The sequence below is a fragment of the Durio zibethinus genome, chromosome 2 (genome assembly GCF_047325235.1).
Source record: "Durio zibethinus cultivar Kanyao isolate XHJ-2024 chromosome 2, ASM4732523v1, whole genome shotgun sequence".
In the NCBI taxonomy this organism is placed as follows: domain Eukaryota; kingdom Viridiplantae; phylum Streptophyta; class Magnoliopsida; order Malvales; family Malvaceae; genus Durio; species Durio zibethinus.
In genome coordinates this window covers 34,150,949-34,178,862 of record NC_143163.1, presented here as the reverse complement: position 1 = coordinate 34,178,862, position 27,914 = coordinate 34,150,949, and the positions used below count along the sequence as shown (strand labels likewise).

At 26.8% G+C, this 27,914-nt stretch overlaps 1 protein-coding gene across 1 annotated transcript; it reads right to left on the bottom strand.

Annotated features, from left to right (window-relative positions):
- Nucleotides 1–18,105: 18,105 nt before the first annotated feature.
- Nucleotides 18,106–20,768, bottom strand: LOC111317461 (E3 ubiquitin-protein ligase AIRP2-like). Its single transcript, XM_022919883.2, has 5 exons — nt 20,650–20,768; nt 19,767–19,929; nt 19,553–19,619; nt 19,217–19,448; nt 18,106–19,099 (listed from the first exon to the last, which is right to left on the bottom strand). The coding sequence occupies exons 1-5, from the start codon at nt 20,730–20,732 to the stop codon at nt 18,892–18,894; spliced, it is 753 nt and encodes a 250-aa protein (XP_022775618.2). The 5' UTR covers nt 20,733–20,768; the 3' UTR covers nt 18,106–18,891.
- Between the last annotated feature and the right edge of the window lie 7,146 nt (nt 20,769–27,914).

Sequence of the window (27,914 nt, the reverse complement as noted above, 5' to 3'; positions counted from 1 at the left end):
TGCATTGAAATAATTTGGATTATAATTGAGTAATTATACTTTCATTATTTCTTTGCTATAACATATATGCTCATCATGTTTGGAAAATCATGCTTATATAATCTTTTGTATGACATGATGATAATTGAACCTTATTGCTCATTAGTATTCATGCTTTCTTAATTCCATATGAGCTTTTGGGTTCTTATTTAGATATGATAGCTTATGAAAGATTAATATTATCATTTATGCATGTATTGAATGAATCTCTCATATGTTTGAAGTATGTGTCATCTATGAAAGTTATTGAATAAAATTGCTAACAATTGGTAACAATTGATATCAAAATTACTAAAACTTTTTTTAAAAACTTTCATAGATGCTTATTTATATGCCTATCCTTGATATAGCTTATACCTTTCATACAAAATTATGTATGCTTTATATTGATTAATCTTTATTTTGAAAATGAAGAGAAATTTTAGAATACAATTTTGTTTGATTTGTTTGGTGATAACAATTGGTATGCTTTGTGATAACATATTTTTAAAAATTGATATCCTTAACAATTGGTATCCTTAACAATTGGTATGAGCTTGTTTGCATGTGCTTGAATTTATGGTTAATTGCTATTGATGTTTTAGGTTTTAAGCACATCTTATCCTAATATAATTTATGAGTAGATTGCATACCATTCATTATCCTTTGCTTATAAATTTCGTGTAGTGCATTTGATAACTTGTGCTAAAATGCTAAATTTTGGATACACTTATACTTTTGTGCTTGAATACATGTATATGAACTTCATTGTGTATATTATACTTGATTACATGTATTCAAAATACTCTTGATATTATTGATATCAAACATTTTATCCTATGCCTTGAATTGATTTCTCTTTCTTTTGAAATGACAAAAAAGGGTGTAGACATAATTTTATTTATTTTATTTATTATTTTTTTCTCTTTTCCTTTTCTTTTCCTTTCTTTTTCTAGCAGCGACTCTGATAGCCACCTGCAGCCCGCGCACCTGACCGGAAGACTCGTTTTCCCTCAGCCTCGATCGATCTAGCTGAACCGATCCAGATCGAATCAGACCATATTCGAACTGCCAAAACCCGAACCAAACTGGCATTGAACAACTGAACCAGCCGACTGGACCAAGCCATCGGACTGATTAAACCAGCATTGACCGAATGTTGACCGATTCGGTTCAGGTAAAATATTTTTTTTGAATTTTTTTATATTATTTTAATAATATTTATGCATATTAAAATAATTATATTTATTAAATTAAATGATGAAATATGTAGCTAAATTTTTTCATAATTTTGTTAAAATTTTTATAAAAAATAAAATAAAAAATAAACTTAATAATAATACAAAATAATAAAAAATAAGAAAAAAATTTTTTTATCTGACGATTAGATTCAAAGGTACTCCGAGTAGTGATACCTACGAAATAGTTAGGTGAAAAGATTTTTTTTTAAATACTACCAGTGTATTTGAGTATTTATAAAAAATTTTCAATACAATAAAATTTTTTTTCTTTAATAAAATAATAAAAATTAATTAATAAATTAAAATAAGTAATAAAAATGAGAAAAAAAGAAATTTTATTTGATGATGGGATTCTAAAAGTATTTTGAGTAGAGATGCTTTAAGAAATCTCTAGATGAGAAGATTTTTTTAAAATATTACTAGTGTATTGGAATATTTATAGAAAATCTTCAATATAATAAAAATTTCATTTTCTTCAAAGTTTTAAATGAAAAAACTAATAAAAATTAATAAAATTTCTAAATAAAAAAAATACGTGCATTAACATATTATCATTTGCACGACATAATTTTTTACGGAAAGTAAATTTGGGCCTCCAAGGATGGAACTCTAAGGTATTCTGAGAAGCGATGCCTAAGAAATCTCTAGGTGAGAAAAATTTTTTCTAATATTACTAACGTACCGGAACATTTTAAGAATTATTTCAATAAAAAGGTTTTAATTTATTTTTCTCGAATAAAAATGAAACAATAAATAATAAATAAAAAAATAAGAAGATTATTTTTCAAACACCGAAAATGAGGCTGTTTTTTATCAAAATTAAAGGATAACATGTAATTAATTGATACCATTTTAAACGAGCGTTATAGGTTACTAATCCTTTCCCACATGTAACCGACTCTCGAACCTAGACTGTTGCGTAGACCCTAAAATTATCCTTTTAATAAATTTTAATTAATTTAAAGATTTTATTAAAATGATATGTTTTAATAGGTGGCCAATCGCAACTAGCCAAAAAAAGATTGGTGGTGACTCAGTTATTTTTTATTTTGTTTTCAAATTTGTTGGACAGACACAAAATCGTTACTACAGCTTGACGAATCCACTGGGGAAGCCATTTGTTTTCGAGAGTCAAGCCAAAATTAATTATGTGTTATCCTTAAATTTTGATTTAAACAGTCCTAATTGGTTTCTTAGATTTTTATTTTTTATTTTAAAAAAAAGTTCAAAGAAAAAAAATAAATCAACAAGAAAAAGAAAAAATTCACACACGTTTCTTTTACTACGCCTCTTATGCTTTATTTTTTTGTATATATTACTCTTAATAAATTAGGATATATTTGCATGCATAATAACATGATGCATCTCATGCATGAGGTATATACTCCAGCTTCATCCCTTATAGGAGGAAGTAGAGTACCTATGCACTCATGAAGTGATAACCTCCACAATGGCAAGTGAAATACTTTCACTCAAATTGAACCCTTTTCGTTTGTAACCTTTAATGGGTAAGGATCGGAGTGCCTTACTAGTTCAATGTGGATGACAGTGAAGAATAATTTGGGAACCTTTAGACATATGTCAATCCAAACCTAGCATGTAATAAGCTTAGGAAACCAACCTTAGGTAAAGCCTCATCCACCTTATTGTAGGAAATACTTATGTCTAATACAAAACAAAACAAAAAATCTCAAAAACACAAAAAATATTTTTTCTCAAACCGCATCCTCACACTTACTCGATTTTGTTTGTTTTCTTTTTCTTTTTTGTATAATCATGTCATACAATTCTGCATCGAGGTATTTGTTCTAGGATATCTTTCTCTTGAGAAGTTCTTCATAGATCCCATAAAATTATAGATTTACTCAAATCTCACGTAACAAAAGTTGTATGAATCAATGAAAGTTTCTAATGTTAAAATTTGTCCAAGAGCAAATATCTTTCACTTGCATTCATGCATCATGAGCACCATTTTTTTTCAAAAAATCAAAAATAAAAAAATAAAATTGTCAACGCATGGCATTCTAAGTTTAAAAATTTATGATAATAAAGATTCAAAAATAGCTCTCCCACCAAAAATTTTGACTCAACCTACCTATCATTCATCCAACACTAGAGCTCGAACAAGAATCATAGAACAAGAACAAGCTAGTCGATTTGAGAGGATGAAAAAGGCTCAAGAAGAAATAAAAGAGAATATTGATAAGATAGTGGACATGCTCAAGAAGCTTGATAAAGGAAAAATGGTGGAAGGAAATTTTAGCTTTCAAGAGCAATTGTCAGACATGATGGATCCTATTTACCCTTCAAGGTTTGAGCTATGACTAACTTTACCTTCTCAAAGAACCAAAGTGTAAATTTTTACTCCCGGAGGATATTTCAATCTTTATCCTAGAATGACATTCACACCTACTCTAGGATAAGTTTAAAATTTTGTTAATCTTGCTATGATGAAAAAATCACCCGAGCCAATCTTGGTTTTTAATTTGGATGATATAAAAAGAGAGAAAAGACAGAGATAAAGATACCTGAAAAAGTAAAAAATACCAGTGCCTAGAGCCGTAGAGGGAATGAATTTTTATGGCTCCACGGATGCAGTCGACCTTTGTTTGATCCTAGATGTGGTCATTTCATTAAAATTTAAAGTTTCTAAATTTAAAAAATATGATGTCAGAAAATGCCCAATGACTCATGTCACTATGTATTATCGTAATATGGCGACACATGCTTGTGACGAGAAGTTGTTGATGTACGTATTTTAAGACAGCCTTATAAAATTTACAGCTAGATGGTATGTTCAACTAAATAAGACTCGTATTCATTCTTGGCAAAAGCTTACTAGGGCATTCTTTACACAAAATCATCATGTCACGGATCTGGTTTCAGATCGTCTATCTCTACAAAGTATGAAAAAAAAGGTAATAGAAAGTTTTAGAGAGTATGCACAAAGATGAAAAAATGTGACTGCATAAGTTCGACCTTCTTTCACCAAGAAAGAGACAACTATCTTATTTATGAATACTCTGAAAGCATCATACTATAAGAGATTGATAAGTAATGCAACAAAAAACTTTATAGATATGGTGATATTGGGTGAGATTATTAAAAATGCTATAAAAATGACAAGCTCAATACAGGAGAGACAAGTGAAGCAAAGAAAGGTGAAGCCCTAAAAAAAAAATAAAATTAAGCCAAAACAGTGAACTATATAAGGCAACAGTTCAGAGGTTTCACTCTATACCCTACACTAATAAACAATGTCACATCCATCCCTTATCCTTATCAACTGTATCAGTCGCTACAACAACCAGCTTGTACACCCTATTTTCAGTCATCTTTTCAAACACCCAGCTATTCATACAACTATTTAGCTGCACCTTATAGATTAGAACAAAGATCCAATTTAAGTAGTGGTTCGAGAGCCTCAAAAAATACCAAAAAAAAGAATCACTTTGGATCATATTTTTATATCTTATACAAAATTGTTATCACAACTTATCTAGAATTAGTTTTTGGAACCTATGCATCTAGAGCCCCTTCAACTCCTTTACCTAAAATAGTATGATCCTAATGCAAGATGTGATTACCATAATAAAAATTAGGGTCACTCAACAGAGAACTGTTCTGCATTAAAATACAGGTTTAGAGATCTCATTAAAGCTGAAAAAATAAAATTTGAAGCTGACAGTGATCATCGTGTTGCTAAAAACTCTCTACCTTGATATATTAGAAAAGAGGTGAACCAAAGGTGTTAAAACATTGATGTGATGGATAGATAAGGAATTGAAGAATGATTCTATGGCTGTTTTTAAGAAATGATGGATACTTCATTTGGTGTTGCAAAGGGGTGGATTGATTCAAAATAAAAAATGTGCTCCTTTTGTTTTCTTTTTCACTTCTGTATTAGACATGCATATAAACTTCATAACTTGTATGAAAATTGAACTTGAATGCTAATTGAGAGAAATTTTTTTCTTTTTTGGCTCAAGTTTTAAAAAAATAAAAAAATTCCTTTTCTCATCATAATAAAATGTCTCAAAAAATTAGTGGTCGTTATTATGAACCTATCCGAATAAAATATTCCTATGTCCCAAAAATCACTTGAAAAAAACCTTAATGCTCCAAAGTATACAAGTCTAAACTTTGTGATACTTCTCATCAAGGCAACAAACACTGAAATGATCAATATGGAAAAACCTTCTGAGTTCCTTAAAAATCATACTAATATGATACTTTTTTTTATCTAGATGATTGGTGAGTTGATAGGTGTCAAGACTATGCTTCAAACAAAAAGTCATAGCCACGAATACACAATGCATCTTTTTATTTAGGGGGCATGTTGACAAAAAAGAATGATTGTCCCAAAATTATCAAGTTTATGCTACTATCCAATTTGACGATGATGTGCATAAATGGGACCTAAATAAACTCTTTCAACTTGATTTCTATTGTCACATAAACCCTATTAACTTACCAAGATAGGACAAAGATTGGTTGTCATATGAGTTGTGAAAAAAAATAACAACAAAAAAATAAAAAATGTTGATGGTTATATCGTGCACTCTGGATATTCAAACGATCCAAAAAAAAAAAAAGGTGATTAAAATAAATTTTAGGTTTATCAGGGAATCACTCTTCAGTACAAGTGATCAAGCTTGATATAACGAATGGCCATTTTTCTTCATCTTTTCATAAACAAAAATTATCCATTTTCTACCCCTTTGAGCCTAGTTAATTCTTTCTAAATGAACCTTGATCAAGGATCACATTTCACATTAAGAGAAAAATACAAAGAAAGATTCATCTGATGAAGTCATTCTTCGACAACAAAGGAATAATGCCTCAAGTTATAAGGGCAAATGTCAAACAAATTGAGTTTTGAACATATGCAAGAAAAAAAAAGTGGAAGCAAAAAAAAAAGAGAAGAAAGAAAAAGAAAAAAAAGAATAAGATGACCGGATGTTATGATTGAAGAAATAAAAAAGAAGAATGTCTAAAAGAAAATCCTTCATGTGAAATGATCCTTGGTCTGATCACCTTCAAACACATGTTTTAGGCCTATTTATCCATTCCTTCAAAACCTCGAACCCTGGCCTATGTTACATACCCTGAAAAATCCATTTTGATCAAACATGGACACTTGAACTAAAGAATTTATTCCTTGTAGAATCTTCATGATTAACTTTGCTTTTGTTTATTTTCTTTGCAAAATTTTCTCTTTCATAAAAGTATTTGAGTGCATGATGAAATCGTCAAAAAAAAGAAAAAAAATAAAAGAATAAATGAAAGAATAAGGTTTTACGGTGAAAACCCTAAAATGGGCAGTCTATAGCAAGAATGAGATTGTAACAATAAAACTCATTGCAACCAATGATTGAGATAGAAAATCTTGGCCTTTCCTACTATGATCTTGAATTTACCACAGTGGGTCTTGACATCTATTAAAGTACCATATTGTGATACTAAAAGAGTGTCAAATCTAATTTAACCATAAAAGAATCTTTCGATAGAATTTGCTGCTAAGCTTGGATAAAAATTTAATTTTTCATATCAAGTTGTGAAGTCATTTTGATAATTAATCATCCAAGCCATTTGAAAAGATGGAATTGCCATTCTGTTAAGATATGTACATAATAATGATCACCATTTTTTAGAGACTTAAGAGTCAAATAAAGGTTGATTAAGGTAATTTTTTTTTGTGAATTAAAATAAAATGTTTTTAAGGAAGGTAAATAACATTTTGAAATAAAAAAAAAAACTTTGAGAAAAAAAATATCACTATGAGAAACATTTTTTTTAATCATTTGAGTTTCACCATAGTTCGATGGCTTATTTATTTTCATCAAGTTAATCATATGCATATTTGATTTGAAGATGAAAAATAAAAAGAAGAGTTGAGAAATCCAAATTACGAGGAAAGAAAGAAAAATTGATGAAAAATAAGCAGTAAGGAAAGGATTTGAAATTGAAATGAGATGAAAGATTCAAGATTGAAAGAAAAGAGCTTTGAAAAATTTAAGACAATAAGACTTTTGGATAGTTGCATATCTTGATTTTGATTTTTCTTTTTAATAAAAGAAAATTTTAAACATTTGAGTTTTTTGACTTTGTATTCGCATCATTAGCTTGTCCATCATTGATAGGAATGTACAGATTGACATTTTTGGAAAAGACATTTGCATTATTTTAAAAAAAGACATTTTCATCGTTTTAAGAAAAGACACTTGCATTTCATGTGCATCATTTTAAGAAAACACATTTGCATCATCATTTTAAGTTGAAGTCATTTGCACCGTAATGATGTTTGTCAATTTTGGAGACATTAAAGAAGAAAAAAGAAAAAAAATGCAAAAACATATTTAAAAGATTAAAAATTTTCAAGAATTTCAACGAGATAGCATAAGATAAGAGCTTTAAGCTTAATCTAGCTAGCAGAAAAGTTATTTACCTAATGAAATCGACATCAATCAAGAAAAATATTATGATAAATTACTTTCAAAGTTCTCAGTGGTGATATCTGAGTATTAAAGTATGAATTTCATTTTCTCGGTGGTGATATCCAAGTGTTAGAGCTTCAATTGCATATTTTCGATGGTGATATTCGAGTTTCTTTCGGTAGTGATATCTGAAGTCATTTGCATATTTTCGGTGGTAATATCTGAGTGATAAGATTTGATTTGTATTTTCTTGATGATGATATTCAAGTTTCCTTCGATGACGTTATCCAAAGTCATTTGCATATCTTCAGTAGTGATATCCGAGTATTAAGGCTTAAATTACATTTTTTTATGGTGATATTTGAGTTTCCTTTGGTGGCGATATCCAAAGTCATTTGCATATTCTAAGTGGTGATATCCGAGTGTTAAGGTTTTATTTACATTTTTTTGATATTGATATTCGAGTGTTAAAGCTTCAATTGCATTTTCTCGATGATGATATTCGAGTTTCCTTTGGTGATGATATCCGAAGTCATTTACATATTCTCAGTGATAATATCTGAGTGTTAAGGTTTGATTTACATTTTTTTAGTGGTGATATCCGAAGTCATTTACATATTCTCGGTGGTGATATCTGAGTGTTAAAAGTTGATTTGCATATTCTTCGATGGTGATATTCAAGTTTCTTTCAATAGCGATATTCGAAGTCATTGCATATTTTCTGTGGTGATATCCAAGTGTTAAGATTTGATTTACATTTTCTTGATGGTGATATCCGAATGTTAAAAAATCATTTGCATTTTTTTCGGTGGCGAAATCCGAAGTCATTAACATCTTTTCGGTGGTGATATCTGAGATTACTTATCCTTCGATGGTGATATTTGAAGTTATTTTTTGTGATTTAATTTTTTTTTAACCTCTACCTAGGATAGTTTTTTTCAAGATGAATTTTTTAAAGTTATTGAGCCTCTGTTTAGAGGAGCTTTTTTCAAAATAAATTTTTAAAGTTGTTGAGCCTTTGCTTAGATGAGCTTTTTTCAAAATGAATTTTTAAAGTTATTGAGCCTCTGATTGGAGGAACTTTTTAATTTTTTTAAAAAAAATGGTTTTATGCTCAAGGTTTCTTTTTTTCAAATAAAATGGTTGTCTATTTGTCTTTGCCTTATTCCTGATCCTTAAAAATAGGCAAAAAGATGCAGCTGTAGACATCATTTTATTTATTTATTTTTATTTATTTATTTTTTCTTTTTTTTTCTAGTAGCGGCTCTGACAGCTGCCCATAGCTCGCTATTAGCAGTTCTGACAGCCACCAACAGCCGTTCTGATAGCCAATGGTCGTCTTAATACTAGGCCACCAAAATCTCAGATTTTTTAAGATTTTGATCTTCTTTTTGCTCTATAAATAGAGTAATGAAATCGGTAATAAAGGAAAGGAGAAAGAGAAGCCCATAAACCCTAAAAAAGAAAAAAAAGAGGGGAGATCTTACAAAAAAAAATGTGTTCTGTTCAAAAAAATAACAAAAACGAAAAAAAATAAAAAAAAGCCACAATCCCTTTATAGGGAAGAACCCAATGTCGAAGAAGCTACCTAAAAAAAAAAATCAATTTTAGTTAAAAAAATCAAAAGTTTGAGCCTCGAGCTATATTGATTAGGGCTATTTTTGGTCAAAAAAAGCTCGGATCTGTGTTCAAAAGGTCGACGGACGTTTATGGGTAAAATTTAAGATTTTTAGATAACCTTCATGGTGGTCAAAGTTTACCGCCAACGAAGAGCACGGCGACCATCACGGTGGACAACCACCGGCCCTTAATTTGTCTGAGATAAAAGAAAAAATGGAGTGTTTTTTTTTTTTTTAGAAAAAAGGAGGAAATGATAAAAAAAAATTTTGGGCCTTTTATAGAAATTGTCAAAGCCAAAACGACGTCGTTTTAATAAAATCTCAAAACGACGTCGTTTTAGCCCTTCAAGATCCGTGCGTCGACCCGTGACCCGACCCAAGGTCCACGCACCTGACCTAAAGACCCGTTTTCCTTCAACTTTTGACTGATCCAACTGAACTGGACCATCTTCGAACTGCTGAACCCGAACCAAATCAGTGTTGAATTATCGAACCAGCCAGACCAGATCAAGTCGTCAGACCGATCAAACTCGCGTTGACTGGACCGTTGACTAAATTGGTTTAGGTTAAAAAAAATTTTTTTTGAATTTTTTATATATTATTTTTATAATATTTATGCATATTAAAATAATTATATTTGTTAAATTAAATGATGAAATATGTAGCTAAATTTTTTTTATAATTTTGTTAATTTTTTTATAAAAAATTAAATAAAAAATAAACTTAATAACAATACAAAATAATAAAAAATAAGAAAAAATAAATTTTTATCCGACGATGAAATTCAAAGATACTTCGAGTGGTGATAACTACGAAATCTTTAGGTGAGAAGATTTTTTAAAAAATATTATTAGTGTATTGGAGTATTTATAAAAAATTTTCAATGCAATAAAAATTTTCTTTTCTTTAATAAAATAATAAATATTAATTAATAAATTAAGAATAAGTAATAAAAATAAGAAAAAAAAAGTTTATCCGATTATGGGATTTTAAAAGTATTTCGAGTAAAGATGTTTTAAGAAATTTCTAGGTGAGAAGATTTTTTTAAAATATTATCAGTGTATTGAAATATTTATAAAAAATCTTCGATATAATAAAAATTCAATTTTCTTCAAAGTTTTAAATGAAAAAATTAATATAATTTAATAAAATTTCTAAATAAAAATAAAATATGTGCATTTAACATATTATCATTTACACGACATAATTTTTTACGAAAAGTAAATTTGAGCCTCCAAGGATGAGATTCTAAGGTATTCCGAGAAACAATGCCTAAGAATTCTCTAGGTGAGAAAAAGTTCTTCTAATGTTACCAACGTACTAGAACATTTTAAGAATTATTTCAATAAAAAGGTTCTAATTTAGTTTTCTCGAATGAAAATGAAACAATAAATAATAAATAATAAATCAAGAAAATTATTTTTCAAACATCGAAAATGAGATTGTTTTTTTATCAAAATTAAAAGATAACACGTAATTAATTGGTATTATTTTGAATGGGTATTGTGGGGTGTTAATCCTTCCCCACACGTAATCGACTCTCGAACTTAGACTGTTGCGCAGACCCTAAAATTATCCTTTTAATAAATTTTAATTAATTTTAAGATTTTATTAAAAGAATATATTTTAATAGGTGGCCAATCGCACCTAACCAAAAAAAGATTGGTGGCAACTCTATTATTTTTTATTTTATTTTCAAATTCGTTGGGCGAACATAAAACCATTATGATAAGGAGGAGAAAGTTTAGAGATATTTCTTCTTGTATGCTTATAGAAATTGATATATGAGCTTAAATATTTGGTATAAAGAGCATAAATAAAAATGATGAGAAATGTTTCATGAATATATTTGTTAATGATGCCTTTTCGTGTTTATTTGCTCATTAATATGCTTATGCCTTTTTGCTATGACAAAAAAGGAGAGAAATATCATATTGACAAATTTGCTTGTGCTTGACATGCATATGTTTGATTGTGCTTATTTGATATATTTGACTAACATATGTTTGTTAAGTTGTGTTGGATTAAGATGCATAAATTAAAGGGGGAGTTTTGTCATGCATTGTTTAAGGGGGAGTTTTTCAAAATATTTTTCAAAATCTTAAATGTTTCAAAGAAAGTTTTCTTTCATCAAGCAAATTTATCTTTAAGTTTTGTCATATAAAAAAAGGAGAGATTGTTAGCCTTGAATTGATCCTTATTTTGAAATAACAAAACAGTAAGCTAAATAAGCTTGAACAAGATTTTGAAAAAGATTTATTTAGTACATGTTCTTAAGTTTTATATTTTGGTACTAAATAAATAATATGATTTTCAAAGCTTAAACAAACCTTTCTTTGTTTTCATATTTCTCAAACCAAATCTACCTTTAAAGATTATTTATTTGAGTTTAAATGAAAGTTCAATTATTGTTTTTAAAGCGAACTTATTCATTTTTTACTTAATACAATTTTGACAATATTGGTTTTGAGAAATAGATTAATTTAAAAAAGTTATTTTACAAGAACAAAGTTTTCCAATATTGAACTTATTTTATTTTTCTATATTAATTCATAAAGTTTTAATATTTGAATTTTATATGGTTGAAAAGCTCTTTGAGTCTACTTTCTAATGGATTAAACAAAATCTAAATCTAAATTTTCTAAGAAATGATTTTGAATTTTTACTAGACACTCTGTAGTTATCTAAAAATTACTAAATGGGTAAATTTAAAAATTCACTATAATTTGTACACAGTGAATTAGGTGATGAACTTTATATGGATAAAAAACCCTTTAAGTTTAGTTTCTAAATCTTCAAATAGTTTGTAATTTGGATTTTTATAACTCAAGTTACAATCAAATTAGTGAGTAGAGTATAAAACAAGAGACTACCACCCAGAATGGACAAGATCGATCCCCTATAGAAGGGATCAACTGCTTTTTTACCTAGAAAGCAACTTTGTGTTGAAAAAGCTAGAAGGGATTGATCACCCTATGTAGGGGATCGATCACCCCTTTAACCAATCGATCCCTTACAAAAAGGGATCGATGGGTTAGGCTATTTTCAAGCGTAAATTAGTTCAAAACATGAACCAATCGATCCCCTAATGGAAGGGATCAATTGGGTCAGGCAAAGACATCTCCAATGGCTATTTTATCAAGGATTCAATAGTTTCTTTCACCTCCCAAGCATTCCCAATGGTTATTTCTTCAATTTCTCTATAAATTAGGCACTCTAACACACTAAGAAGATTGATGAATTAAGAGAGTAAGAGCCAACAAGCCATATTTTTATTCTCTCAAATAATCAAGAGTTTTTAGAGCTTCAAAGTCTATATCTTTGTATTTATTATATCCAAATTATATTTCTTGTTCATTCATCATTTTGTTGCATTTAAACTTAGCAAACACTTAGCCTTACAGAGGTTTTTCTATTGTTTGTAAAATTACCTTTGATATACAATGAGGAAGAGAACAAGAGGTGAGGTATCCTCTTGAGAGCTTTGTAGTGAGATTGGTAAAATACTACAAAAGGTAGAGGTTTCTATCTTAAGCCATAGAAAGAAAAAGATAGAATGTATTTTCAACTCAAAAATAGTGGATTGAAGCCTTGGTGTGGACAACCAAGAAGCAAGGACGTAAGTGCTTTGTGGAGAAGGATCAAACCTTTATAAATCATTGTATTTGATTTCTCTATCCATATCTCTTTACAATTTATTATTGTTTATATTTGATTTTAGGTTCATTAATTGTTATTGTTTGCATTATATTTTCATCAAAAGTGCTTATTGTTTTAATTTTCATTCAACTATATTGAAATCATTGTTTGAGAAGAATTTGGAGAAATCCAATTCACCCCTCCTCTTAGATCACCATCTCACCTAAAAAGCTAACAAATTATTATTAATTTACTACTAAATTATTGATGATTACTATTAAGTTATACTGATTACATTTAAGTTTTTAATAATTAATTACTAAGTTATTAAGTATCCATTACTATGTTATCATTGATTTATGCATATCTAAAAAGAAAGTAATTACAATGTATGCTAGATGATGTAATTCGTAAGGTAAAAAAAAAAAAAGTTTAAATGTAAATGACTTGAAAAGCATGAGTAAATGTTTATAGTTTACTATCAGTAGTTTAACATGTAATAATAAGTTAAAGTCATAACTTTTGATACTAATGCAAGTATTAAAACTAAATTAAATAAATATATAATATATATTAAATTAACATTTCTAAAATATTCTTCAAATTTTTTAGTTCATGATAAAATCGTAGATATTAAAATAAGTTTTATTAATGATTTGATTGAATTATTAGTATATATGTTTTCATATCTGTTAGTGAAATATAATTGCATATAAAAGATTAAAAATTTTGAAGTATTTTGTCACCAGTGTAAGTAATAAATTTGTCTTATGATTCTATCTTTAAGTATATAATTTAGAGTAAAGAATTTTGCTATATATGTGATAAAATTAATGAGAACAAATTCACTAAATAAAATTTATAAAAATTAAACAAACCATAATTTTAAAAAATATTAAATTCAAAATAATTATCTTTGCATTCTCTATAAAAAGTTTCTTCTACTAAACAAAAAAAAGGTGTGTTTTTAATTGTTGTTTTATTGTTATTACTGTCATTCAAAATGACTTTTTTTTTTTTTGGATACCAAACAACTTTTCCATTGGGAAATAATAAAAAATTTTGTAAGAGGTCATAAAAATTTAAATAACGTTAAGCTTTATGTTGTTTTCCTAAATGGGTATGAATTATGATATTTCTTTCAAATGAATTGTTTGAATTGTTTCACTCGACCTATATAATAACAACTTAATCAATAAATGAACGATTATAAACTCGCTGATCTAGATTAATATTTCTGTAATATGAATTTCAAAATCCTCAAAAGAAGATTTATCTTTTAATTTATGTAAGACTTGGATATAAAGATTTTCTTCTAGAATTATTATTAGTACCTCCATCATTTTTTCATTTAAATTTTTATTATATTGTGTTCTCATTCTATTTGAAAATTTATTACCAATGACATAAAAATATAACTAAAATAACATAGATTAAAATCAATTCAAATTTTAAACAATTGAAAACTCAAATGAAGTATAAATAAATTTTTTATTCAATTTAAATTTTAATTTAACTAAAAATAATATAATACACATAATTATAAATATGAACTAACTTAATGCGATTTTAATTAATTTTAAAAGACAACTTCATAGTTATTTAAAACCCGAAATGATTGATCATAACTAAAATCTTAATTGAAATAGTAACTCAATCAAACTCTAATATTTCTTATTCATCTTTTATAACAATTTAAAAGTTTTTTATTTAAGTTTTTTTGCTTCATCTTTAATGTCTTATTTTTATTATCTTTGTGTTTGAATTAGTTAATTAATTTTGTAAGTATTTCTAAAATGAAATTATAATTATAAGTAATTGAGTATATTTTTTTTCATCTGGATTTAGGATGAATATTTCTTTCAAATGAAATGTTTGAATTATTTCCCTCAACCCATATAACAACAAATTAATCAATAAATGAACGATTATAAACTCGTTGATCTATATTAACATTTTTGTAGTATAAATTTCAAAATCCTCAAAAAAAGATTTATCTTTTAATTTATGTAGGACTTGGATATAAAGATTTTCTTCTAGAATTATTATTAGCATCTCCATCATTTTTTCATTTAAATTTTTATTATATTATGTTCTCATTCTATTTGAAAATTTATTACCAAGGACATAAAAGTATAACTAAAATAACATAGATTAATCAACTCAAACTTTAAACAATTGAAAACTCAAATTGAGTATAAATAAATTTTTTATTCAATTTAAATTTTAATTTAATTAAAAATAGTATAATACACATTATTATAAATATGAACTAACTTAACTCGATTTTAATTAATTTTAAAAGACAACTTAATAGTTGTTTAAAACCTAAAATGATTGATCATAACTAAAATCGTAATTGAAATAGTAACTCAATCAAAATCTAATATTTTTTATTCATCTCTTATAATAATTTAAAAGTTTTTTATTTAAGTTTCTTTCCTTCATCTTTAATGTCTTATTTTTATTATCTTTGTGGTTGAATTAGTTAATTAATTTTAAAAGTATTTCTAAAATGAAATTATAATTATAGGTAATTAAGTATATTTTTTTCATTTGGATTTAGGATGATTTGAATCTAGTTTTTTAAATAAAGAGAATCATGCACCAATTATTAAGTCAAATTTGCTCAGTTGCACAAGTAAATAATTAAATACACTATGAATAAAAGTAGAGGATAAAACTTAACTCAACTTAATTGGTAGCTGATTCTAAATCTAAAATCCAACTTGAAATTATGAAAGTTAAAATTCAAAATGATTGAAATACTAAATATACAATTAAATAAAAATTTATCAAATGAATTTTGCTAATGAATGTTTTTAAATCACTTTTAAGTTTAGTTAAATTATAATTTATAATAATATTTTTATATTAAATGTAATAGTGGTAATTAATTCAATGAATTTCAATTCTTTTGAACAAATATTACCTAATATGATAATTTTAAAAATTTTAATATAGCAATAAATATTTTTCAATTGACATAAAAGAGAAAATAAATGAGTATACAATGTTTTTCCAAATAAAAGAGTTTCATATTAATCCTAAATAAATTTGAAACCAATACATTTGTATATTTTTCATTGAATATTATATAGCATTAACCTTCTTTATCATATGGAAAAAAATAGAGTTATGCATAACTAATCAAACTTTCATCTCATTTTTCTATTTATAATAATTTTCATTGATGCTTCCATCAATTGAATATAATTGTACATTCTATCAATTAAAAGCCTAATTTTTCATTTATTTAAAAAAAATTATTATACAAAAATTTGTATCTTATAAAAATATTAAAATACATAATTTAAAAAAAATAAAATAAAATAAATTCATAATCTCGGTACTTGTCATGTTTTATTAAGAAAATTTTAATTTTAAGAAAAACAAACTTGTTATATAATACTTATATAATTTATAATGATTTTTTAGTATTAACAACATAAATTTTCATGAATGAATGTAATTTTAGTATAAACACATTTAAAAGATAATTTTAATGAATTTTGTCACCCTTTAAAGTATTTCACTAAAAATAATTAATTTTACTTCACTTGATAATTTTTTATTTAAAATAATTCACATTAGATCATTCAACCACTTGGATGACAAAAAAAAAAGCAATTTAATATAATTGAGAAAGATTAGATAATCTTGAGATATAAATTAATCATATACAATATAAGATAAAAGTTAAGAGAAAATTAAATTAATTATTGTTTCAATCAAAGTGAACAATTATTATAGCAATTTGATAGAATTCAATCCTAAGCTATTGGTAGCTCCGTCATCTTCTAAATAATCTAATTTTACATATGAAAAGTCTAATTAAAGTGTTTAATGAATCACATAGTGTTACTTGTTGGTGAAGGGTACAATTGATTTGCATTTGATATGATATTTGTTTTTGTTTATGAGAATAATAATTATAAAATTCTAAAGAAAAAATACGAAAGAGAAATTAATTATAAAGATCATACTAAAATGCAAGAATGATATATTAAAGAATTATTTCAAGGGAATAAAAAGATTTAATTATGTTATCAATGATAAAATGATCAACTCATAAAATATATAAATAATAAAATTATTATCATATATATGGAGTTAATATATTAACATAAAAAATTGAAAGACAAAAAATAGAAAATGCTTAAATGACTTAATTGTGATTATTTTTAATGAATTTAGTTATCAACATATTCTGCATATACAATTGTTTTTACAACAACTAAAGAAGCAAATTTTATATAATTGTTTTATTCTCATACTCATTAACCTTTGATATTGTTCTATTTGTATTTTCATTTGATGTGAAAAATCATTCTACTTACTAAAAAAAGAAGTTTAATAATAAAAATAAAGTCATTTAAATTAAAATTTATAAAAAAATTACTAATGGTATTTTAATCAATCACTTTTAATATTTTTGAAATTAAAATTTTATTAAGGGTTTAGTCAATCACTTTAACATTTTTTAGTCTAATTATAAAAAAAGTCTAACAATAAAAAAATTTATTTAAATTAAAGTTTATAAAAATATTTACTAAAAATATTTTAGTCAATTATTTTTGACATTTTTAGAATTAATATTTTAAAATTTTAAATAGTTTAATTTCTCATAAACTCTATTTTTTAATTTTAGTTTATTTAAATTAAATTTATACAAATTAATAAAAATTATATATTTAAAGATAAATTTATTAATTTAAAAATTTATAGGGGTATTTAAGTAGATCACTATTATTATTTTTGGAATTCAGAAGATGATTAATGGCTGTAAAACTTGCTAAATATTGATCAGTAACCTATAAGAACTATTAATTGAACATAATTTCATTAAAAAAGTATTAGTTACTTGAAACATATCTTCTAAAATAGATGAAAATATGGCTTTGGGGAATTCATTCTAGTCCAGCATTTAAATGTGTCACAAAGCGTAGATGAGTCCAATCCAAGGGCTAGAACTTGAGTCTCAGGCAGTGACACATGCTTGAACTTGGCTTGTTTCTTAACAATAGCAAGGTTGGCGTTTGGCAATTTCCCAAGTTAAAATAAGTTACCATAGACTATGCTTATTGTGATGTCTTCTGGGAGGAAACTCATTTCTTACATCCGTAAGAGTTACATAGAATCAAAGCAAGTACATAATGCAGTTCTCAGCGGTATCTTGGAGATGCAGGCAAAGTAACGTAAAATTGACAGTATAAAAGAAGTGTAGAACAACAGAGATTACAGTATAAGCATTAGCTTTTACTTGCTGTTAAAGTGTAGGTAACTGTTGATTAATTCACTTTAACAAAATTGACACCAGCAAAATCTTAACTTGGAACCCTGGATTCATAATTATCTAACAATCAAAGTACTTTTAAGGATGCAAGTTGTTATTAAAGTTAAGAAATTATGATAGATCAATCCAGTCAGATTCAGAGGCAATTTTTTTTATAGGAATTCATTGATGAGGAGCAAGTTCCAAGACAGATTAATTTGATCCATGATATTCATCATAGATCAGATGACAGTAAGCAGAAACTGAAGATTCCATGTGATAGTAAATCTCTTTATGTTTCCATTCCAACACTCAGGTTCTTAAAAAGCTGAGTTGAATGCCAAGAATACCTGTTTATTTTTAGTTTGCATCTATTATCTTGCTAAATATATGTATTCAGATTTGTAATCCCTGCCTCACTGCTTTTATCCAGGCTGTTCTATACCAAATTTCACCAATCTTCAAAGTAACCTGCTTCCTACTTCCGAAATCCTCGTGACATGTAGGCAGCAGCTCAGTTAATTACTATATACAGCTGCCATTGAACAGGCGGTCAAGAGTTCAATAGATAAGCTCAGGCTTCTTCATACCAAGTTGTATGTACAATGTGGAACGATGGCTTTTTCTTTCTGTGGTTCAATACTACACTCTTCACCTCGTTGTCAGATCATGTAATCAGATACATATGGATGTGTCTCAGGCATTACAAAAGGCAGGTTTTCAATGTAGAGGCATAGGCGCCACAAGTTCTCTTTTGCAAGAGTAACCACGTCAATTATATCATTGCCACTTGTGAGAACCCACAGATCTTTAGAACTCACTCTCTTTAAACTACCACGACAGAAAGGACAGGATTGAGAACGGACATTCCTGCAATTCCAAATCAATAGGAATATTAGAATCAACAATCAAGGTTAAGTAAAATGTTTAATCATAAATAATCTAAGAAAAAACAAAATGAAAAGCAAAATGGGGAACCAGGGATACCAGTCATGGAAGCAGCTTATGCATAAGGCATGCACACAGTTAGGCAGAACCATCTTTGTGCAATTCTCCATGCATATTCCACATTCATCATCTCTCTCTAAATCTTTATCAGAGACCCTCTTGCGGTCTTCAACTCTCTTTCTACTCAATACTTCTGTACTTCGGCCTTTCTTATTGTCTTCCAATTCAATGAACTCATCCCCAAGTTGTCTGAGCAAAGGGTAGATAACAGCTGCAAATGGTGTCCAGTAAGTGCAGTGGAACATGAGGAAGTAAAATGAAAGCTGAAAAACCAAATTGGAATTCTGTTATCAAGAAACACCAGAGAAAACATACCATAAAATTCCCTTAGAGTGGCTTTTCGATCTTTGGAAGATAAAGCCGGCATTCCATCAACATATGCCTGGGCAGCATCATGGAACTTTGTTTAAATAACAAACTCAAAACTCAAATTGACAAAAATAAAAATAAAACCTCAATGAATTAATTCCTTTTTCTGCTTAAAATGTTGCAAACTGAAAAAACAGGCTGAAACAGAATACTAACTCACCTTGTATACAAGAATGTGGAGAAGGCCTAAATAACTAGGAAGGGTATCTGTACAACTATAATCCATCCATTCAATCAAAAACAGAATGAAGGGTGCAAAAGGGCTATAAGATAATCTCATTTGGTAATAATTCCCACCATAATCTCTTGGGAGACCAGCTGCCCTGCAAATTTTACACCAAAAAATCACAACCAAAATTTACATTAAAAAGCTCTTATTTAGACCGGCAATTTTAAATACGATACAACAACTTAATATGAAAACGACAAGACGATATGAAAAATGAAACAAAAGCCAAAATGTATAAAATTTTAGCAAAAATGAAATATGGTTTCGGTAAAAAAAAGTTATTTGTGTTTGACATGTGACACGAATTGTGACAGTACAATTTTCATGTTCTATATGTGCTTAGAGAAAAAGGCAGATACGGATAGACGACAATACTCTTGATGGCTAACCGTAAAGACCTTAATAAAAACAAGTAATGAATAACAGAATTCTTCGAGGTAAAATGCTGATACCAAAAGCCAAAGCAATTCTGTTCCTTCCCACTGGAACTATCAACAAGAACTAGTCTACATCAACATCTATTAAAGATACCTATCTCCACAAACCAGAAGTGATATCCAACTTCAATAGAGTTGGCCTTTCGATAATAAAATTCAACCAAAGCATCATATCTAAACAGATATTAGCAGGCAAGTGGAATGCCCAGAAACAGAAACTAGGCAGAAAGAAAAACAGTTTTCAGCATTTCAGGACAAACCAAGAATGCAAATGGCTTGTAAAGAAATCGACTTGATGATCCACAATATGTCAATTGTGGATAAAGGTTATGAATTTGTAATTGCAACTCCATAAAAAAAAAAAAAGAAAGACTTACAGGCTATTAGCATGCTGAATATCAGCTTCAAGAGCTTTGAGAGATTCCCTAAAAGATGATTTACTGGGCTGTTTTTGCAACATTGATTCTCCCCTTTTTGTGTTAAGAGATAAAAGAGGAAAAACAAAAAGGGGGGGGGGGGGGGGGGGGGTTGGGAGCAAGAATGATAAAAAGGACTGGCCTTTTGTGGTGGAGTGGTTTTTTGATTTGTTGAAGGAATAATGGAATTTGGTGGACAGGACTAACGTAGAATACTTTTAAAAAGAGAGAGAGAGAGCTTGCTTTGCATTCAAACCTTTCACATTTCAAGATAAAGAAAGGGATACCTTCACCATCTAATGAATCTTTTCTTTGCCTTCATTATTTTCTCAACCGCACTTTGGGGGCTGGCCTGGCCTTATCCCCCTCCCCCAAGTCTGACTTTGCCTACGAGTTGGGTCCTCCTAATAATTATTTCTTATTTATTATCATATTATTACTAAGAAATAGAAAACAAAAAAAAATAAATAAATAAAGCTGGTAGAGATTAAATAAGTATTATTTAGTAAGAACAAAAAGATAGCTCATGTTGACGGGGACAAGATGAAAAATATAGAAAAATTGCAGGCTCAACGAACTCAATCATGCAGGTCCATCCTTTGTTTTGGTCTAGGAATACAATTGCCCCGTTATGTTGAGGTCAAAGGCAGAGGCACATGGCCCAGCCCTCTGGCCTAGAGCTCATAGGAAAAACAAATCTTAATAAAACCTGAAACCCACAACGATGAGATGATGATCAGTCAGCGTTCAGCACGTGAGTGTCACTCTTAGTTGATTTTCTTTTGATATGAAAATGACTTACTGAAATATATATACATATAGAATGAAATGAATTTTCCCTTTTTCCCGTTCTTTGTTTCTCCATTATGGCAGTGGAGAATGAATTATGAAACTGGTAATTCCCCATTAAGGAATTGGTCTTTAATGGTAGTATTGGTGATTCAAAGTTTGGTCTTTGGGTCCATGGAGCCCACATCTATCAGCATTTAGGCCTTTTAGGTTCTCAATCCTCCCCATCTATCTCTTCTAACCAATTTCCATTTGTGGAAAAATTTCCCCTTCATGAAATTCATTAATCAAAATCACAGGTGGGCGGGATTCCACGAAATTTATACTTTTTTAAGGGTTAAACTGAGCTTAAAATTTCAGAGAAGCTTGGATATGAATTTTAGGTTCATTAAATAGGTTTAAGCTTAAATTTTGAGTCAGTTTAAAAAACGACCTAGGCCTTGAACATAAAATTGAAAGTTCAAGTTTGATTCAATCTAAATAATTATTATATTTTATATTTATATTTATATTTATATTATAAAATAAATAAATAATGTATACATTTATATCTTATATTTATATATATATATATATTAATATTAACAACATTCAAATACCAAATTAAATTAACAAAATATTTTTTAAGTTTTATTTTATTAATTATTTATTTTATCATAATAATTAATATTTATCGTAAAAATTATTTTTATTTTTTAATGTATAATAAATTAAAATATAAGGAAGTCATATATAATCTTTTTAAAATGGCTTAAATTTATGCAACAAAATGAAACTTGTATTTTAAGTTAAATCGAATCTAAACAAACTTATTTATATTTGTGTTACCTATCTTGACCTGATTTAGAAAATTTAATAGTAAATATTATATATTAAATTCTAGTCTTAGTGCTTCTTTCAAAAAAAAAAAAAAAAACCCACTTTAACTAGTACATATTATCAGAGTTAATGAGCCGGGCATCTAAACGGATCGATTTTCCTTAAAATCAATACAAACTAACTGATATATCGATAACATTGGTTTAAATTATAAAGTTTTAAATTAAATCGATTTAAATTTAACGTTATTTTAATTTAATCTTTTAAAAATTTCAAATGATTTTGGACTTGTCTTCAGTTTTTTAATTTAGTAATTAATAAATTTTAAAAAAATATGTAAGGTAAAAGTTTAAATTTCACCATTTTTATTTTCTATCCCTTACTCAATGAATAAAAAATATATAATTGGAGTCTGAATTTGAAAATTTTGAATTGTTAACTTTTCACGATAAATCGAATTAAATAAAATTTAAATGAATTGAAAGAATTTTTTGAATTCAATTTTAACTTAATCAATTTTATTCTCAATCTAAATAATCAAAATGCCCCTTTCAAATAAATATTGGACGGTACCATTACCACCTCAGACGAATAGATATGTCCATGAATCAAACTACTTGCTCAAGCCTATAAATTGGATCAGCTGATCGGGCGTTAGACAAGAATTTTTAAGTATGTTTGAATTATTATATTATTGAAAATTTTTTTATTTAAATGCAATTTTAAAATATATTTAAAAACATTAATATTAATATAATTTTTAATATTTTAATATTATTTTAATTAACCAACAAATTTAATGAACTTAAATAGATAAGCCGAACTTTAAACAAAAACATGAAAATATTAATTAGCTTAATCTAATCCGGTTCCAACTCTTGCACATCTAAGTGGCCATAAATAGAGATAGCAAATCAATCCAAAATCGTTAGGTTTCGATCCGATTCGATCTAATCATCTAAGATCAAATTTTTTTTTTTGAAAAAATAAGTTTTATGTCGGGTTGGATCAGGTTGGTTTTATATTTTTGAATAGCAGTTTCGGGTCAAGGTCAGGTTTATATGAAACTCGACCCAAAGTATTTACCAAAATACCATTGATATTTATTTTATATCATATATTATGTTTAGTTATTAACTTATGCTTATTTTATGTTTAAATTTTAGTTTATTAAGTTTTATATATTTCATAATTTTATCATTTATGGTGAGAATTTGTGAGTTTTAATTTACTAATAGAACGTTTGATTTGGGAGAATCTATACATTTTTTCTTGAAATCTTACTGTTAAGTATTTGATTCTAACTAGTTCAAGATAATCTGATTTTGTGAAAAACTTATAGATTTTCAACAATACCTAAAGTTTCGAAATAAAAAACTCACTTTTCCCTGTAGTATTCTATGATTCTAAGAAAAAAATAGTGTTATTTTCAAATTTGACTTGACTAAAAAATTATGAAATAACTGTTATCATTTTGAAAATCATGTTTGGAAACAAATGCAAGTCAGTTGTACGTTTCTATTGATAAAAAATTTGATTTATAGATGACGTTTGACATGAAAAAAATCTTCAATAATCTCTTACAAAAAAATTGAATGGAGTTATTCAATGCATTTTTAGTCAAAAATACTTTGAATAATCATTAAAAATTTTTATAAGAAGATTATTGAAAGCGTTTTTTTGACAAAAACGCTTTGAATAACCTCTATTAAATTTTTTGTGAGAGATTATTCAATACATTCAATAATCCATTGTCATTTTTTTAAGATTATTTAAGGTGTTTTTAGTCAAAAACATATTGAATAATTCCTTACAAAAAATTTAATGGAGTTATTTAAGTCATTTCTAGTCAAAAACGCCTTAAATAATCCTGTCCAATTCTTTTATTGGAGATTATTCAATACGTTTTTGTCTATAAAATGTTTTGAATAATCTCCTACAAAAATTTTATTAGAGTTATTGAAAGCATTTTTAACAAAAAATGCATTGAATAATCACCTTAGAAATTTTGAAGTGAATTATTGAAGGTATTTTTGGTAAAAAAATACTTTAAATATTTAAAAAAAAAAAAGATGATAGAGGATTATTCAAGATGTTTTTAATAGAAACATCTTGAATAACCTTGGAGGGGATTATTCAAAGTTTTTTAGCCAGAAACACTTTTAATAACCCCATTCAATATTTTGTAAGAGATCATTGAAGACGTTTTTTAGACAAAAATATCTTGAATAATCTTTTTATATGAGTTTAAAAATTATTCAAGGTATTTTTTATCAGAAACGCTTTCAATAATCCTATTCATTTTTTTGTAAGAGATTATTTAAAGTGTTTTTTGGATAAAAATGCTTTGAATAATTTTTTTAAATTTTTATGAGTTTAGGGTTTAGAATTTAAGGTTTAAAAATTATTTAAAGTATTTTTTACCATAAATGCTTTCAATAATCCCTCATAAAAATTGAAAGAGATTATTGAAGGCTCTTTTTACCACAAAAGTGTTGAATAATCTCATTTAATTTTTTTAAAGAATTATTTAATATATTTTTTGACTAAAAATACCTTAAATAAATTTTTTTAATTAAAAATTGGTTAAATTTGTTATTGGTTGTTATATTTTTAGATTATGATTTATTAAATTTTTAATAAATTTAAATTAATAATAGATTAAATTCGAATTAAATCGGATTAAATTTGAAGAAATAATATTCTTAACGGGTTAAGATTGAATTTTTCAATTAAAACCTATAAGTGAAAGTGGGTCAAATATTAGATAAAATTATTGAAGCTTCGAATTAGAGACAAAAAAAAAACAAAAATCTGACCGCCCCACCCTGCTGCCAACTGTAACTATAAAACAATTACCTCATAAATGCCGAACTTGAATCACCTAGACCAACTTTTTTTTTTTGGACAAAGACAACGCAGTCCAAACCATAGGCATCCAGCATCCACATCATGATGTGAAATTTGGCTACTAGTTAATTAAATTAATTAGTTCACTAGTTTTTTTATCCATACAATATACGGAATTTTAATATATGTCTCATAATTTAAATTTTTAATTCATATTAATTTTTATATTATATATAAATAAACAAAATTATTTCTAATTATCTATAATTTATAATTTAAATTACAAAAATCATCTATATATACATTATTATAAAAGAATTTAAATAAATATTATGAAAGTTTTGAATTATAAAAATAAAATTTTATACAAATCTCAATAAGAAAGTCAATATCTTATGTATAATTACATATATTCTTAAAATTTTATATTATTTTGGTATGAAATTTAAAATTTATACATGTGATATATCATGAAAGATTTTTTTATATTTTATTTTAAAATTTTATCATGTCAAATTTTTGTGACAAAACTCTAATTGTTCAATCTTTTATAAAGAAAAAAATATTGATTGTGAGAAAAAAATTATAAATATATATTTGATAATTATTTAATTTTATAAAATTCTAAATTTTTAAAAATGTAGTTATTAATGTTTAATTTTAAATTGAGACAACATATCTTTCTCTTTTATTTTAAATCATAAGAAAATAATGTTTAAAAAAATCATTGAAAAATAAAGACAAAAAAATTAATAAACAACATTGATTTAATCACAAACTTTATGTATTTAAATTTATGTAAAATATTAATTTAGATAGTATATAATTTTTTATGGTTCATGAAAATTTAACATTCTAAAATTATTTGAATTTTATCTTTCATATATATGGATAGAGATGGGGTATGAGATATATTTTTCAAGTTTAAATTAAGATAAAATTTATATACTTTGAAAATTTTGGATAAATATAAATTGTAAAACTTTAATTTTTAAAAATTAAATAATTAATTAAATAAAATTATTTAAAATTATCTTATATATTAATAATATATGTTATTTATTTAAATATCTACGTAAATAAATCTTACTAAATTTTTATATATATAATATAATATTATGTCTTATTTATGATTTGTGGGGCCCTTGGACATTGCGATTGCAATTAAAACGTCTTTGACTTACTTTTACTTCATTAAAGTTTTTGCAACAACATTAGACACTTCACTTCCTCTATTATTTACCTACACCAGCACCAGTCGCTTTCAACATTAATGTTTGCTTTATTCTGTAAAATTTATAAATATAAATAAGCATACAAATTGTGATGGAAATGGGGACCCATCTTAGAAATTATGTTTGCATGCAAAGAGCTTTTTGTCTTTCATGCTTTTCACAAAGCCTGAAAAGCTGGAGAGGAGACAAGTTGGGCCACAAAGGAACATGAAAACTACAAATGGGGCTGAAGGTACAAATTGGAAATGCCACTTATGATAATATAAAAAATTATCAATAAATATATTAATTTTATTATACAGTGTATAAGGGAAACTTTTGAAAATATTTAAAAAAAGATTTAATTTTTTTATATTTCAAATTTTAAAATGTTTATGGACATCCTAGTTAAACATTTGGATTTGTCCTGGTTATATACAATATCTAATAATCCAAAATTTAATTCAGATATTTATCGAAATTTTTAAAAATAATATTTAATAAATTCAAGATTCAATTCTCAATATTTATATTCATTTTTGTTATTCAAATTACACATCATTTGTAGAAAAACAATATTAACTTTTTATTGGGGAGATAAAATTCCATGGTTAAATTTTACCAATTGAGATAACAGTTTAATTTAATTTTATTCTGTCCAATGACAGATGCCATTCAATTGAATTTCGTTTATTTGATTTTCATATGAGGAAATGGTCAATGTTGAACCTCATATGTCAATATTTTGCAATAAATTATCCAGCAGAGTAGTTTGATATTTCTTTCTGAGAATACAAAGAGATTAATGTTCAATAGCAACATGGTTGATTTTTCTACCAACCTTTATTCTGGTTGAGCTTATGTTATACTCTTTCTTTATATTTATGGACTACCTTTTTTTTTTTTTAATCGAAAGTAAGCATGAAATCTTTATTTCTTAGGAAAAGGAGATTCCAAAATCAAAGAAAATATAAGAAAAGGCAAAAGAAACAGACATGAATGAACATTGCACAAACTCATCAATCAGGTAAAAAGGAGTGAAGAAGGGTTATATGCTGAACTCAAACCCACATTTTCTTTGTTTTATGATTTAGTGAAAAAGTTAAAAGCCTACAAATAAATGATCAAAAGAATCACTTTTGCTTTCTTGATCTTAAATGGCTTTATTTAAACAGTTACACTATATCTCTACTTCATATACTCTGCTGTGTCCAAGTTACAGATATGTTTTGTTACTAAACCTCTGTATTAATGGAATTCCAGGATTGTTTTGTTCATTTAACTTTCTGTAATACTATGAATTCAATAGAGGCTAAAGCAAGCATTGCATTCATATTCTAGAAAGTCATCCGTTATGTAATATGAGTTTAGAACTAGGCAAAAAATCTGAGAAAAGATGTCAAAATGAACTCAAATTTGCAATTGCTGTGTGTGTATGATGCTATTATCATAATTTGATTGTGCCCAGCAGAGTTTATCAGTATTGATTGTGGAAGCACAAGTAACTACACTGACTCGAGTACTGGATTAGGATGGAGTTCAGATATGGACATC

Coding starts and splice junctions, on each gene's coding strand:
- LOC111317461 (XM_022919883.2), bottom strand. CDS start 20,732: ATGTTGCAAAAACAGCCCAGTAAATCATCTTTTAGGGAATCTCTCAAA. Junction 19,930..20,649: donor ATTCAGCATGCTAATAGCCT/GTAAGTCTTTCT, acceptor TAAAATTTGCAG/GGCAGCTGGTCTCCCAAGAG. Junction 19,100..19,216: donor ATAAGCTGCTTCCATGACTG/GTATCCCTGGTT, acceptor TTGGAATTGCAG/GAATGTCCGTTCTCAATCCT.